General features: G+C 37.2%; 1 protein-coding gene and 1 long non-coding RNA gene across 14 annotated transcripts in view; one reads left to right on the forward strand and one right to left on the reverse strand.

Annotated features, from left to right (window-relative positions):
* Positions 1 to 16,481, reverse strand: part of PARD3 (par-3 family cell polarity regulator) — a 666,051-nt gene that overhangs the window by 17,465 nt on the left and 632,105 nt on the right. For all 10 annotated transcript variants that reach the window (XM_048837722.2, XM_048837719.2, XM_048837721.2 and 7 more), the window contains one exon: positions 1,170 to 1,290. In XM_048837722.2, the coding sequence (XP_048693679.1) occupies positions 1,170 to 1,290 (121 nt within the window). The remainder of the gene's footprint in view (positions 1 to 1,169; positions 1,291 to 16,481) is intronic.
* Positions 5,311 to 15,239, forward strand: LOC125631286 (uncharacterized). 4 transcript variants are annotated; one of them, XR_007354908.2, is made up of 3 exons: positions 5,311 to 5,596; positions 10,176 to 10,271; positions 13,065 to 15,239. It is a non-coding gene; the product is annotated as an uncharacterized LOC125631286 (long non-coding RNA). The 4 variants fall into 4 exon arrangements; XR_007354910.2 differs by having other exon boundaries at positions 10,211 to 10,271; XR_007354909.2 differs by lacking the exon at positions 10,176 to 10,271 and having other exon boundaries at positions 13,065 to 13,164; positions 13,751 to 14,863.

Genomic DNA, 16,481 nt, shown 5'->3' on the forward strand with positions numbered 1-16,481 from the left:
TTCACAGTTGCAGGAAATTATGGGAGGGGGCAGTCAGACAATAATGATTTAATGACAGTAGATGTTCAGATTCAAAAAGTTAAAGTTTTATAACCATTAAAACACAAACTGTCAACAGCAAATGTCAAAATGTACAAAGTAAACAGCCTTAGAATCAAACTCTAATAAGTTCTCAAGCAACACTTTTCTTACTTTGCCTATCTGTAAATTTCTATTATCATCAATGGAATTTTTTATCAATTTGTGTGTGTATGGTGAAATTGATGTTTATCATCGTTTACCAGTAAAATTCTAATCTTTCCAAGCCTAACAACAAGAATACCACCCAACGTACAAGACTTTTGGAATTGTGATGTATTGTATTGGCTTCAAGATACAGCTGTTCTTTTCTGGAACAGGTTGACACCAAGCTCATTTTCTTTATTGTGACATTTTAATAAAAAATAATCTAGATAAAAATATTTGCCACAGATATTTAAAGAATCCTAATTTAAGAACCATAACCGATTCAAAAACAAATTGACTGATTCAGTTATGGTAAACAAGGAAAGCATATAGATTTACATAATTGTATCCCCTTGCTACATCAGCATGAACAGGATTTAAAAGATCAATTGGGATATGTACCTCTTCATTTTAGTGAGAATACACATGTAATTTTTTTCATAAGGAAAAAATTAATCTCAACCCGTGATAATGCCTCACAAGGACCTCAATATTTTCAGGCATTCATTTGGTATATACACAGTCTTTCCATCCAGTCCAGCTTGTATTTCACGAATATATCCATATTGCAATGGAATCTCTCCAGTTTGAGAAGTGAAAAATTACCTATTTATGGAAAATGTCCAGACAACTCCCCCTCCTTTAGATACCAACTGAACTATAAATTAGTTCACAGTGATGAGAAACTGAGCTGTATTTTGTCACAGAGCAAATGATACCATTTACACAATGGACAGATGGCTGAGCATGATATAAAATGAAATTAGCAACAATGGACCGCAGATGGAGATAAGAGAAAGGTCAGGAGTTAAAAGGTCAGAGGAGCTTGGATCTACATTGCTTTGTTGCATGCAGGATTAAAGACCACAGCTGAAATGGCTGTACTTAATGTACATGGGGGGAGGGGGAGCTTTGTCCAGTATATGGAGAATCTAAACACTCACCCACGGTTGTTCAAAACTATAGGTACGTCTGCGGTCTTCCACATCTTCATCTTGCTTTGCTTGCTGAAATTCTTGCCTCAGACGCTGTATCCGGTCATGATTGCTAGGAGTTGATCTGTTGCTAAAAGGAGGAGGAGGTAAAGGATGAACACACTTTAGAACCATAATATGTGAAATTTGGTTAATAGGAAAATGGCAGCTTCTTGTGAAATGACACTACTTTAGAAGTAATGAAAGAATTTTAAAACAAGTTGCAGGCATTAAATAAAATGTTCTTCCATTTGTTCTTATTATTAATGCTGTTTGCAGCTTTAAAAGAAATTTTCAAACAGAATGAGAATAAGACTAGTCAGGCAATTTTAAAATGCAATTTCTAAACTCATCAAAGCAAATTGGCACTTCTACAGTTAATGTTACCACAGAGATTATAAAGTACAAAGAATAATATTCATTCGCATCAGACAAACTCGTAGATTAAAAATGAGGAACATATAGAAAAATTGCCATAATGACCGCTAATATTTAATAAACATGGGAGATACTCATTCACCATTCAATCTATAGTACTGATGTCAGATCTTTAGTTTCATCAAATTAATTTATGATATTTGGAAATTCTGTCTACACACGATTTGATTATTTTTTTCCAATCAATAAGAACCTGTCAGCCCTTAGTTCTGTTTCTAACAAGTCTTTTAAACTGATATTTTGATATCATTAAAAGCCTAATGGAAAAGTAAAATTAAAAATATTTGACAGTACAATATTCAAGAACATAGCTGGGCCATAGGCTCACAAAAACACTTTCAGGTTACAGGCTTGTTGACATCCTGTGACATTCCAGTATTCTGTGGAAGATTGAATAACATTATAGTTTTTTTTATGTACAGTCATACGCAGACTTGAACTATTTAAAACCATAAATTTTCCATAATGGCAGTAACAGGTAATCCCCTCTCCAAAGTACATTTTAAGCTTGATTTATGTGAAACCATCATGAAATATGCACAGGAACGGCTAGTTTAATAAAGCAGATAGAAAAGTGGATATTCATTAATCTCATTGCCATTTTTCCAGCTTCTCTGGTCTTCCCTCACTTCTCTTCGCCCCCCTTCCCCCCCCCCTTCTAGCCTACTTCAGAGTTTTTGATGTGGGAATTGTAGGATGCCTGACAAACAAATCTTTTATATTAAGGCTAACCAGAAGCAATTCTTTCTCCATTTTAATCTCTTATTCTGGGGCTCTAAAACTCTGCATTTATTGCCTTCTGTTAAAAGTGCTGATGAAAAAATGTTATATTATTACATTGTTTCAAATGAGAAAGCTAAAGAGAAACAGTGAAGAATAATTCCATAGATATGTAGACTTAGACACTGTACATAGAAAGAGCACAATGCACACAAATCCCAGATCATCCCCTTCCTTAGGAAAAAAAATCAGAGGGGGAAGAAATTCTGAAGTCTCACTTCCGGAGTTTTCCCCGCTCTATCCCCTCTGGTGGGAGGGACTTGAAGACTATAGATTTCTCAGGTCATGTCACCTCCCCCAGTCCTGTTGGAGCTGTACAGCTCTTGTCTGTGTTAATCTGCAGTGATACCATGCACTTTGACTTTTGTAATTGGCACAGTTCAATACAAGTACAAAATATTTTTTGGTATAGTTTGCTGATTTTCAAAACTAGAGATTCTTACCATAACAAACAAGCAATATAGTAGCAGAGTATGTATAAGATGCAATGCAAAATACATGCAGACTTGCTGACATGTTTTTAATTGTTAGGCTTTAAGAGGTAAGAATATTTTGTGTGTGCAACACCATTTAGTTGTGGTAAAAAGAGATTAGCAAGTAACTCCAGTTAGGCCACTTGATGTACTTTAAATGATCAATGAATATGCGGGAGCTCATCAGTCAGGAGATGTGGTTCATTTCAAACGCAGAACAGACAACAGCATAAGAGAGCCACTGAATGAACTGAGGGGATTAGCCTCTTGGGGGCACAGCAGGAAAGAAGGCATGACAATAAAGAGCTGACTCTGTTTATTGGTAAGAAAAAGTACTGCAGTAAGGCAGCTTGTGCTAAAGTGTTGGGACAATAAGCCAAAATAGAGTCCACAGATTAAATGGAATTAAGGCATTCTATTAACCACAAAATGGGTGAAGGGGTTATTGTAGAAAACATACTGTAAAAAACTTTGGCTCATTCTATGGATGCTGTTAAAAATAATTCCATCAACAGTTGAATATTACACAAAATAATCAATAAAGGTATTGTAAACGATAATGGTTAAGCCTCCTCTGGAATTGTATGCTCAGCAGGTTGGTCGTCTTTTCACTGGAATGAGATGGAGCAATGGAGGGTAAGGAGGACCGCAGGATTTATGAATAACTTCTCCAAAAACTCTAAAAAGGATACATTGTACATAATTGCATAAAGAAAATGTCAAGCTGACTTAAGAGAAGCATTCAAGTCACTAATGGCTTTGCTACAGATAGACAAGAAAAACCTTCCACATGTTTTCTATTCTACTCCCGACTGAAAAAGTGAGGGACAAAATCTAAAATTAGAAAATGGAGAGAGGTGGGGGATGGAGCTCTAGGACTATTTCATTGAAAAAATAGATCATTAAAGAACAAAATCACTTCAGTCTCCCAGCACAATTGCCACCCAAAATTCCTTGTGCACAAAAAGTCACAAAGATACAGAATAAATTAGATCAAGTGACCATATATTATTTAAAAAACTTTAAAAAAAGTAAGAGAGAAGATGGGGAATTGGAGGAATGTTAGGATAAAATAGGGAGGTGGATTTAAGAAACCTTTAAGGGAAGGACAGATTTTTTTTGGTGGGGGGGAGGGTTGAGGAGGAGCACATGTTGCCTCTCTTTTATTTTATTGTTTTCATTCTCAGCCCTGCACTATGCCCCTTTCTTGAATCACTCCAGTGATCTCCTTGCCCATTATATCAAGTTTAAACTTTTCATTCTTGTCTTCAAGGCCCTGCACAACTCCACCATGGCCTGCCACCCAAGCTCGTTTCTTTCCACCTTTCTCCTCTCCTTTTTAATTCCACCATCAGCTCCTTTGTTTCCTTCACCCGCTCCCATCTTTGCATGCTTCTATGCATAAAATGACCAGTAAGCCACGAGAAAACCCTATCCTCAGCAAAAGCCTTCTTGAACATTCATGCATTTCTTCCATGAGGAAGTGAAAAAACAAGAAAGAAATTAGATAAATGAAACAGAAACATAAAACCACACACACAAAACAACTGTTCTAAAATTACTTCTCTCCTGTGTCTTCCAGTGTGTGTGTTGTCTAATCTATGGCTGCCTTATAGACCTCAAGCTCCTTGGGGCAAGGACTGTCTTTATGTTAGTCTTGTATAGCACTTAATGAATAATAAATAACCTAGCAAGTTCTAGAAAGTACTCTAGGAGAGAGAAGCTTTGTCCCAGGCTGCTTAAAATTCTCCTTTGCTGGAGGGAACTTGTACAGAACCAGTACTGGTTGAGGATGGGTAATAGCCAGAGTGGCTTACTTATAAGCACTATCTTACATTTTCGTTTGTGTTTTGCATTCACATGAACCCAAAATTTAAAAGCCAATTCAATCCAAACTGTCCAGAATTATCTATGGGGAGGAAGGAGTTTAACTAGAAACTTAGCCTTGGTTTATTTGAAAGTTGGCATATGTGAAGCTGGACTGAGTTTCAGCTTTGTATAATAAACCAGCTATTGCCTAGTTTGTGCTGTTGTTACAAACCTTTCACTCAGCTGCAATTTACTTCAAGAGAGGGTGCCCACAACTTCGCAGAAGACAATCAGCACCTCACAGGATCAGGTACTTGTGAGAACCCAGTTTTTGTGAAGACAAATTAAATTTCCCCTTGCTCCAATTACTAACAGTTCTTGAACAAAATCAAGAGGAAAGTTTTCAGGGCCAAACTCAGCCCTGGTGTAAGCCAGCACAATTCCATTTGCTGCAACGGAGTTGGGCCTGTTTACACCAGTTCTGCATGTGGCCTTTAGTTATCTTTCGACTACAGATGGTACATTTAACAGTCGGCTCTTTCATGTATGCTACTTAAAACACAGTCACCTGCATGGGCTAAAAAAAAAAAAAAAGCAACTGTAAGCAAAGCTCATATAGACCAGACCTGTCACATATTTTCAGTAACAGTCAGCCACAGCAATGACCATAAGAGTCTCAAATCATTAAGCAATGTCTCACTGTGATGTCATGCATTGATGTACAGAGCTGTAATCCTTTCAAAACAGACATTGTCAGTGTGATAAAGTGGATACAAACAAGCTTCTGAACAGGGATGACTAAAGCTTTGGAAAAATTCATTGGCCTGAAAAAGGAGGAAAAAGGGTCCTAACACTACCACCGCCAGGCTGTAACAACCCAGCTAGAATAACCAAAAGGTTAGTAAATTAACAATGTTTCTTACACCTTGAAATTTTTCAACATGGATTGGAGCTGCCTGGTATTCCATGATCTAGCTAGCTGCTTAGATCTCCCGATTGCAGTTATAAAACACAAATGTAATAACTGCGTTCCTAATCATGGCAAGCTAGCGAGCAAACATAACTACTTGTACTAATCACATTTCTTTAAGTTTAGACAGAATACTCATCTGACTTAAACTTTCTTATGTTACTTTAAAAATCAAGAGTTTGATATCTCTCTAGCCACAGCTAGAAGCAAGTAGAAAATGTGTTCCCAGGAATTTTAAAAGGTTGCCTCATTGGTTATTAATGGCGTTATCACTCTTGGGGCAATGCATTAGCCTGCCCAATATATGCTTGCCAAAGTTCAGAACTAGCTGAGCGTGTATTAAATTGGACCTGTCTTCATTGCTAGGGCAGGATAAAATAGAGGAACAGTGCTAGGGCAGTGTTAATCCACTGTAAAAGCTTCCACTAAATTTAATGGAATTAGAATACCTTTCCCACAACAGCACTCATTCAAAGCAGATGGGCTTGTCTCAAATCACTCAAACAGGTGACTAAACAGCAACTGTCATGTTGTTGCAAAAAAGATGAGGACATATGGTAAAATGGCATGAAAAACATTCCTGGATTTAACTTTAAGGTTAATGCTATACTAGACCATGCAGCCCACTATTCTACAAGTTCTAAGTGAGTTTATAAACAGCGAGTGACATGGATGGATGTATCCAGACCCAATATGGTTAATACTTGGTTGGTAAGCTAGGTAGTTAATAGTCCTTCTGTCTTCCATCAATCTAGCTGGAACTCCCTAAGCATGTCTGTGTTACTAGTTTGGTCAATCATTCTTCTGTCTAGCAGTCTGTGCTGCAGGTATCCAGAATGCATAGTCCCACATGCCACTGGTGCCATTTTGTGTGCGTGTCCTCCTCACCCTCACTTTCAGAGGCATTATGGAATATAGGCACAGATTTTCCCAGAGTGCACTTACATGGCTAGGCAGCATAGTACTGGATGTGCAAACGGGGCTAACATAGGGTTGCATCGTGTAAAGGAGTAACACTGATCAAATAAATTGGTTAGTCTCCAACGTGCCACTAGTACTCCTTTTCTTAATGTGATCACAACTCAACAGTGTGTGTTATAATAGGGTCAGATGAGTGTGTCACAAACGGATTTAAATACCAACAGTTGTAAAGGTACTATGGAACGGGACTTAGGAAGGTGGGTCTTTTATTGCTCCTGTTTTCTGCAAGTTCCAAAGAATTTATGAGACATGGGGCAAGGGGGAAGGTGTTTAAAGAAGAAAATGTATCAATTACTAAAATTCAAATAAAAATAGCTTCTCTGCACAAGCTTCATTAAGTTTTATCAGCTAGTATCTTGGGGTTTTACACTCAAACCACAGGTCATAAATTCACAGTAAATCTCCCATATGTTCAGCAAACACCTGAATTCAATTTCTCTTGTAGCTGTAGAGACTGAATGTGTTGCTCAAATTAATTATGTATGCAAAGTTAGTTTCTAACAGGGACAGCTTCTTGCATGTTGAAGGGTATACCTCCCATTTGAATTTTCTTTCACAGATCTTTTTCAATCTTAGTTTATTTCTACCATATACAGAGTTACAAAAGCCCCTCTCTGCCATTTCATATTTGCAAAGTGAATACAGAGAATAATATCTCCTTTCATGTTTGTACTTTTTAAAATGTAGCTAAACTCAGGGATCAGCTTAATATGACAAGCAAGATCTCTTCACATTTTACCCCAGTCATATATATATACACACACACAATGGTATATTAATTCCCATCAAAACAAGGCTATAAATACTAGGATATATGTCAGTGTGTATGTGTGAAATCAGCTACTTAGGAAGTTTGATGACTTTTCCAGTTTACTTTCACAGTTTTAAGCATCATCTCTAAAATGAAAAGTATTATGAGAAAGTTATGCAAATCCCCGAAGGCACTCAACTTCCTTCAGCTGATAAAAGTCATTTCCAGATTTTGACACTGTGATTTGTTGTCCATTTCACACCAATTTCAATGTAGTAAATCATCACAAATTAAAAATACACAGCTCTATTCTCTGGGTTAAAATGGTGGTCTCCAAAGCTGTTAATATGGCATTTGCTTTTGATGTGATAACTCTAGTCCTCTGGATATTTTATAGCTGATAGGGAGGTCGCTTCAGCAGACTCTTCAAACTCTCAAGACTAGTTTTCACTTCCAACCCCTATGTGGTCATTTTGTAGCAGGGCCATCATTTTACAACCAGTGAAATCTGAGGAATGCACCCAAGACCCCTTTTATTGCGACCATCTTTCTTCCTTATTAGCCTGTCAGAGCTCACATGTGGGAGACAGAAATTCTGTTTTGCATTTCAGGGGAATTCTTTGACTAAAAAGCAAATATTTTAGAAGCCTGCAATAAACATGTGAATTCAGATATTAAGCAACTGAGCTATTTCGAAGTCTAATCCTTACTTTAGAGCTGTGAGGTTGTACAGAAACAATCCAAGCCAATTTCAAATCGTAAACAACTGTAAAGTCTGCTGCAGTCATGGCCATAGATGATTTTGTTTAAAATGCCAGAGTAAAAAAAACACTTCCTTATTTTTAATTTTTTAACATACTATTATGATTTACTATTTTTTAAAAAAATATAGAAAAGAGAATGTAAATCATTTGACTCAAGGGAAGACCTTTTCAGAATATTAAGGGGGAGGTAGATGAACCCATGAGAAGAATCAACAAATCCCTCAATGGTGTAAAATACAGGTGATCAGTATGAGAGAGATCAGCATAGGAGAGATTAGTCTTCTTGACCACAGATGAAGCATAAAAAATATGCTAGAGAAGGGGTGAGAGGCAGTCTGTGAACTTCAAAATATTTTCCTACACCAACATTGAAAGCAATATCTTTTTGATGATGGATCCAGTCCTGCAAAGTCCGATGCAGGTAACCGTACATATGATTAATCTCCATAGGATGCTGTGTGGAAGGCCTTGTCTCCTCTAGGAGGGCTTTGCTGCTATAGTTACACCAGTGTATTTAACTGATGAAACACTCTTAGCTGGACATGGTAATTTCAGTATAACTGTGCTTATACCACTATAGTTTATGCCGGTTGGCCCACTAGTCTAACTGCGTCCACAGTAGGTCTTATACCGGCATAGCTATGTAGAGTAAAAAAATTGCACCATTAACTGACATAGCAATAGTAGCACAATTATTAATGTAGACCAGGCCTAAGTCTCTGCAGGATGGGGGCCTAAATACTTACAAATAAATTATGTTCACAGAAAAGGAGGACTTACGGCACCTTAGAGACTAACCAATTTATTTGAGCATAAGCTTTCGTGAGCTACAGCTCACTTCATCGGATGCATTCAGTGTTCACAGAGCAAGTGACTCTGATTATACAATTGATTTTAAAGTCATCAGCAAATTTCAACATGAAATTTTAGTGCATACTTTTATTTACATATCTGAACTGTACCCTTTAGTTCTCTTTCAACGTCAACAAGCTTATTTTCTTTATATGGTCAGCGGGGTTCTATGTCATGCTTAGCGAACTGCTAGAAAGTATATTAGAGAACGGAAAAGCATTTTTTGATTGATTGTTTTTTCTCTTAACCACTGAAATGATCCATAAAAAATTCTATATCGTGGTGTTGTGTATATGAAAAACAAATAGTATTTTCTCTAGACTGAAATGCACATTTGCTTTCAGTAAAAATGAAATCTTTGTTTAAAAAAATAAAAGTAATAAAACCACAATGTCAAGGACCATATCACTGGCTGGAAGTTGAAGCTAGACAAATTCATACTGGAAATAAGGCATACATTTTTAACAGTGAGAGTAACTGACCACTGGAACAATTTGCCAAAGGTCATTGTGGATTCTCCATCACTGGCAATTTTAAAAATTAAGATTGGATGTTTTTCTAAAAGATATGCTCCAGGAATTATTTTCAGGAAGTCCTACGACCTGTGTTATACAGGAGGTCAGATTAGATGATCATAGTGGTCCCTTCTTACCTTGGAATCTGTTAATTAGTAAAGTAATATAGCAATACAAATTTAATTGAAGGACCTGAACAGTTTTGATGATACAACATTGCACAGTATTCACGTGGTCATATTAGAGATAGTCCCCCATTCCCTTACCACTCCATAATCAAATTCCAGTACAATTATTTTAATTCTTTAACTGTGGGATATTTACATATAAATCCCAAACTAATATTTTCATTGTTTGTACCTTCTCCCTTTCTCACTAATGACAGATTAATTTCCATATACCAGATGGGAAACAGTCTATTTTAAAACATTGACATGGGCCCAAGCATTTCAGAGGCTGATCCAAACTTCAGAAGTGTTCAGATCCAGTTGCCATTATGGGTATTGATCCCACTCCCACTAAAATCCAGGGTAGTGTTGGGATAAACTTCAGAAGGTGCAATATCAGAAGGGGGCTAGCTGCTGAGTTAAGATTCATGATCACACCTAAAATTTTCTAAAGTCTGGGGACATTTGCGATCAAGGCTTTGGGTTGGACCATCTTGAAAATTTTCACCAGCTCTCATGAAACCAGCAATACTCCACTTGAATCAACCAGCAAAAAAAAATGGAAATCAAAGGTAAGTCTGATTACTTGAATTCATGCCTACATGCATTTCCTATAGATACTTCTTTCTTATGAAATTAACCTCCTAGTTTTATATACTGATTAGAAGAAAAACTAATTAAGATTAAAATATATAAATATTTGCATATGAAGACTTCTTAAAAAATCTTTAAAAACTTGGTTGATCAAAACACCTTTATTTCTGCGTAAAATCACATTGGGCCTGAAACGTATTTACTAAAATACTTTTAGTGACTGATATAGTAATTTCCTGCAATATCTTTGGGAGAACTTACTGTATTAAGTTTATTCATCATTGTTGGCCTGGGATTGTATGGACTTCCATGGGGAACGGTAACCCCTACTCCTCCAGGAATTAAGAACAGTGGGGGACGATTAGGCAAATTCACTCAGGTTGCAACACCTCCAGAGAATTAACATCAGAGGCTTGCATATATGAGTTCAAATTGAATTCTCCAGAGACCAATAGACAAAGAAAGGAATTTTGATTAATAGTATGGCTAGCAAGCGATTAAAAATATTAATGTCAATTAATCGCGATTATGATTAATCACACTGTTAAACAATAATAGAATACCTTTTACTGAAATTTTTGGATGTGTTTTCTACATTTTCAAATATATTGATTTCAATTACAATAGAGTATAGGGCACACTTTATATTTATTTTTTATTACAAATATTTGTGTTGAAAAAAACAAAAGAAATAATATTTTTCAATTCACCTCATAAGTACTGTAATGCAATGTATTTATCATGAAAGTTGAACTTACAAATGTAGAATTATGTACAAAAAACAACTGCATTCAAAAATTAAACAATGTAAAACTTTAGAGCTTACAAGTCCATTCAGTCCTACTTCTAGTTCAGCCTGTCACTCAGACGAAAGTTTGTTTACATTTGCGGAAGATAATGCTGCCCGATTCTAGTTTACAATGTCACCTGAAAGTGAGAACAGGCATTCACATGGCATTGTTGTAGCCGGTGTAGCAAGATATCTTGGTGCCAGATGCACTGAAGATTCCTATGTCCCTTCATACTTCAACTATCATTCCAGAGGACATGTGTCCATGCTGATGACGGGTCCTGCTCGATAACCATCCAAAGAAGTGCAGACTGACTCATATTCACTTTCATCATCTGAGTCAGATGTCACCAGCAGAAGGTTGATTTTCTTTTCTGGTGGTTTGGGTTCTGTAGTTTCTGCATCACAGTGTTGCTCTTTTAAGACTTCTGAAAGCATGCTCCACACCTCGTCCCTCTCAGATTTTGGAAGGCACTTCAGATTCTTAAACCTTTGGTTCAGTGCTGCACCTATCTTCAGAAATCTCACATTGATACCTTCTTTGCTTTGTCAAATCTGCAGTGAAAGTGTTCTTAAAATGAACAACATGTGCTGGGTCATCATCCAAGAAAGATATAACATGAAATATACGGCAGAATGTGGGTAAAACAGAGTAGGAGACATACTATTTTCCCCCAAGGAGTTCAGTCAAAATTTAATTAACGCATTTTTTTAATGAGTGTCATCAGCACGGAAGCATATCTTCTGGAATGGTGGCTGAAGCATGAAGGGGCATACAAATATTTAGCATATCTGGCATGTAAAAACCTTATAATGCCGACTACAAAAGTGCCATGTGAATGCCTGTTCTCACTTTCAGGTGACATTGAAACTAAGAAAACAGGTAGCAGTATCTCCTGTAAATTTAAACAATCTTGTTTGCCTTAGCAATTGACTGAACAAGAAGTATGACTGAGTAGACTTTTAGACTCTAAAGCAGGGGTGGGCAAACTTGTTGGTCCGAGGGCCACATCTGGGAATAGAAATTGTATGGGGGACCATGAATGCTCATAAAGTTGGGGTTTGGGGTGCGGGAGAGGGTGAGGATGAGGGCTCTGGTTGGGGCTGTGCACTCTGAGGTGGGGCTGTGGTTGGGGAGTTTGGGGTGCATGAGGGCTAGGATTGAGGGGTTTGGAGGGCAGGAGGGGGATCAGGGCTGGGGCAGGGGGAGAGGCTATGGGGTGCAGGCTCTGGGTGTCGCTTACCTCAAGCGCCTCCTGGAAGCAGCGGCATGTCCCTTCTCCGTCTCCTATGCGGAGGCGCAGCCAGTTGGCTCTGCACGCTGCCCCCTCCACAGGCACCACCCTTGCCGCTCCCATTGGAGCGCTGAAGGGGGCCATTGCAGTGGGGCCACTGGAAAGCATAGGAGCCAGAAGGGGGCCATGCCGCAGCTTCCAGGAGTGGCCCCTGATTCTGCACCCCAGCTGGAGCGCCGGAGCGGGACAAGTCCCAGACCCCGCTCACCAGCGGGAGCTCGAGGACCTGCTAAAAATGGCTGGCGGGCTGCAGTTTGCTCACCCCTGCTCCAAAGTTTACATTGTTTTTTTGAGTGCAGTAATGTAACAAAAAAAAAAAATCTACATTTGTAAGTTGCACTTTCCTACTAAAGAGAGTGCATTACGGTACTTGTATGAGGTGAATTGAAAAATACTGTTTCTTTTGTTTATCATTTTTACAGTGCAAGTATCTGTAATAAAAATAATAATATAAAGTGAGCACTGTACACATATTCTGTGTTGTAACTGAAATCGATATATTTGAAAATGTAGAAAAACATCCAAAAATATTTAATAAATTTCAATTGGTATTCTATTGTTTAACAGTGCGATTAAAACGGCGATTAACTTTTTTGAGTTAAATCGTGTGAGTTAACTGAGTTTAATCGACAGCCCTTATGAATAGCCTGAGTTTAAACTGACTCAGGGCCTTCTTTCTGATCCAGCAAACAGATAGGATTTCCAGTCCAACGAGGGCCCCAACTCATAGGGAAGGGTCGGAAAGACTTTGGCTTACTGAGCCCCTACAACTGATGAGTGACCCTGGTAAGCTATTAGCATGCATATAGAAATGTTATTGTTTTTATTATTTTCTCTGTTATGCTTTTACCTTAAGAATAAATAGAAAGAGCTGTGTGGTAACTTACAACTGTGGGTAATACACTGGTCATTCTTCTAGAGAGAGAGCTAACCACAGAGCCTCCATTTTAGACTCTCTGTCTTGCTGGGAATATCACAATGTATGCAGGGAACTGTGCAGCCTTAAAGAAGCCCCCATCAGGAGAGAGTGAAATGTGCCCAAGGGACTTGATGGCTGGGAGCTTGAAGGCTAGAGGGGTACCCTTGAGGGACCATAAAGGGGGAATACAGGTGCAGTTTCCGTGAAACCGTGACACTTTTCCTTTACTGTTTTTATCCTTTATTATAACCACTTTTGTCTCGTATAATTTAAAACTACAAATTGTCATAAATGTTACAGTCAAAAGAGTTACCTTCAATAGAATTAATTCATCTAGTTTTCTTTTTTGAGCTGAAAAGCAGGTTTTGCCAGTTAAGATGACTGCAAATTATTTCTGTGTTTGGATACCTTAAATGTTACTTTTCTTTTTAAATTCCTATTTGGCATGTACAGCGAAGGACCCAGTCCTGAAGGAGAAATGTTGATTTTGCCATGTTTAAGAAAACTGGATTAGAAACTGTTATAAGTCTACTTTACTTCTGCGTTGTGTTACTTTTCTTTATGTTTCCAACAAGAAACAGACTTAAGATACTTCAACGTACACATATTCCTCTTATCACGGCAGACCGCAGCAGGAATGAGATTTATCCAGGACAACCAGAGTTACTAAAACATGAGGTAAAGCTGGCACCAAGATGACTAGCCTGGAGGAAATTATGAAAAAGCGAAGGGGTTTTCCTTTTTCAACAGGAAACAAAGCCTGAGGTTTTGTAATTGTGCTTCGTGAAGGTAGCAACCTGAAGAGAGTGGCAGCATTGTCTAACACTTGAGTAATACAGTAGGAGGCAGATTTATGAGTCAAGATTTGTCCTTACCACTGACACTCTCTGGGCTTCAGGCTACTGCAAAAGAAGTAATGCCCACCTTTATAAGGTGCTTTGCGAGTCAAAGTAAGTGCTATATACAAAGTACAAATTTATTTTAATTATTACATCGTGAGTGGTTTTTTACAGAATACAATGCCTTATAACATATGATTCTCACTTACAGAAAAACCATATATTATAGTACAACTACATCTACTATATGTGAAACTTAGCAAGTCAACTGTTCTGTGGTTAAAACCTCTTTAGCTTTGCTCATTTGTTTTTTAACTTTAATGGTATCTCAACAAATGCTATTAAATTGCAGGATTTTTTGCTATGAACAGAAATGAAAAATGTATAATAAATAATACCACTTAATCTGTCAAATGCCCTTAACATGATGTTGAAATTATAATCTTAAAGACTTGCACTAATATCATTTCATTTTGCCTTTCTTATAGTCTTCATCAACTTGTGTTGATAATGTTTCATTTTGACATCATAATAGTATCTCCATGGATTCAGGATGACATTGTGTTTTGACATCATGTTAAAAAAAATATACGCAATTGATATCACGTCATTGTCACCCTAATATTGTCTCTCTTGGATTTGAATTATATTATTTTATTTTGATAGCCTTTCCATTAAAATGGGTGGTAAAATATGACAGTTGCTAAAATAAAGTTATGAAAATGTTCTGCATAGTTGTTGTTGGGTTTTTGCTGCTGCTGTTGAAACTTGAATATTCAAAATACAGTAAGGAATTGGTTCTGTATGGGGGTGATCGTCAGCTGGTATAAAGTGCCATAGCTCTGTCAATGGGTCTATGTCAATTCACTCCAGATGATGATCTGCTCCTAAGAGAATGTAAAATGCCTTTTGTTCTAGAGTTTGGTAAAAATGTGTCCGGATTTATTCTCCCATTTCAGAAATTCACGCACGAGCTCCAACAGCAAAAATATCCTTGCAAATCAGTTGTCGTTTTCAGAATGTCTAAACTGCATGTTTCATTCTTCTATGTGTACTCACCAGAAAGTCTCTTCTGAATACCATTAAAAAGATGAGTTTTTGTGTCCATGTATACTGAGCAGAAATTATTCTCTGAATATTTTAAAAATGTTATATCTATTGATGATTCATCATCTTCCCTAAAATGGAAACTATTATACACGTTATTGTGAATGAAACATAGTATCCACAGTACAAGTGCAGTTCTATAAAATGCAATACTTGGCCAGATCCTCAGTTGGTGTAAATCAGGGTATATCCACTAAAGAAGCCAGTGTTAAAGTATAAATTGTGAGCTTATGTTCTCCTGTGATAAACACAAAATTAAAGAGATTAATTCTGGAATGGGTGCACTACAGCTAACAGCTTTACCTGGTCTATTAGGAAATTACATATCATACCATGTTTAACCATTTAGAGCGATATCACTCAACAACTTAGTTTAGTTATTTTCTAGTTCTTTAATTTTCTTATAGAAAATCAAACAGCATCTTTTCATTTAATACATTTAATGTATTAAAAAGTATATTTACTCCGTACTATAGTCCACATCCTATTTACAAATGCTCACTGATAAATTCTCTAATTTTTAACATTACTGCATAAGACTCTTCTTGTGCTTAAATCTGATCAAACAGATTATAGAATTTTCCTCCTTTCCCCCATCCTACTGAAGTCATCATGTTTAGCAGAAATTTCCTGTTTTATCTTATTTTAGAGAGTCCAGAAAGGTTTATTTGAGACAATCCTCTGATCCCATTTCATGAATAAAGATCAATGTTACTTAATGTACTGGCCTTGGGAAAAGGATAGTCTACACATTCGATCTATCCAGTAAAGTTGTTTCTATGAAAAGAAAAAACACCAAAATATCATATTTTTGCTACCATCAATATTCATATGTTTAAAAGACTTTTACTGCCTCTCTCGTTCTGGAATTATGAAGTGTTTTCCGGAGCTCTGTGGCTGACAGTCCACAGATGAGAAGAACTTGGAATTATTCAAACAGTTCTTGAAAGCATTTTATAATTCCTAAAAGACAGTTAAGTCAGTCTTTATAAATATATTATAAAGCTAACTGTGGGAGGAAAAAATGTACACCACAAGAGGCAGTATAGTTATTAAATAAATAACAGAGGGCCAGATTGTACCCTGACATGCCAATACATATACAGGAGCCAGTATACTCTTTCGGAGTTTCCTCTGGTTTCTTCTGTCAAGAAGGGGCTGTCCCTAGTGGAAATGTGCAGACTATTAACCCAACAGATCTCAGGGATCTGACACAAATTACTTTGTCTTGATGCACA

Source organism: Caretta caretta, chromosome 2, assembly GCF_965140235.1.
Source record: "Caretta caretta isolate rCarCar2 chromosome 2, rCarCar1.hap1, whole genome shotgun sequence".
Lineage (NCBI taxonomy): Eukaryota > Metazoa > Chordata > Testudines > Cheloniidae > Caretta > Caretta caretta.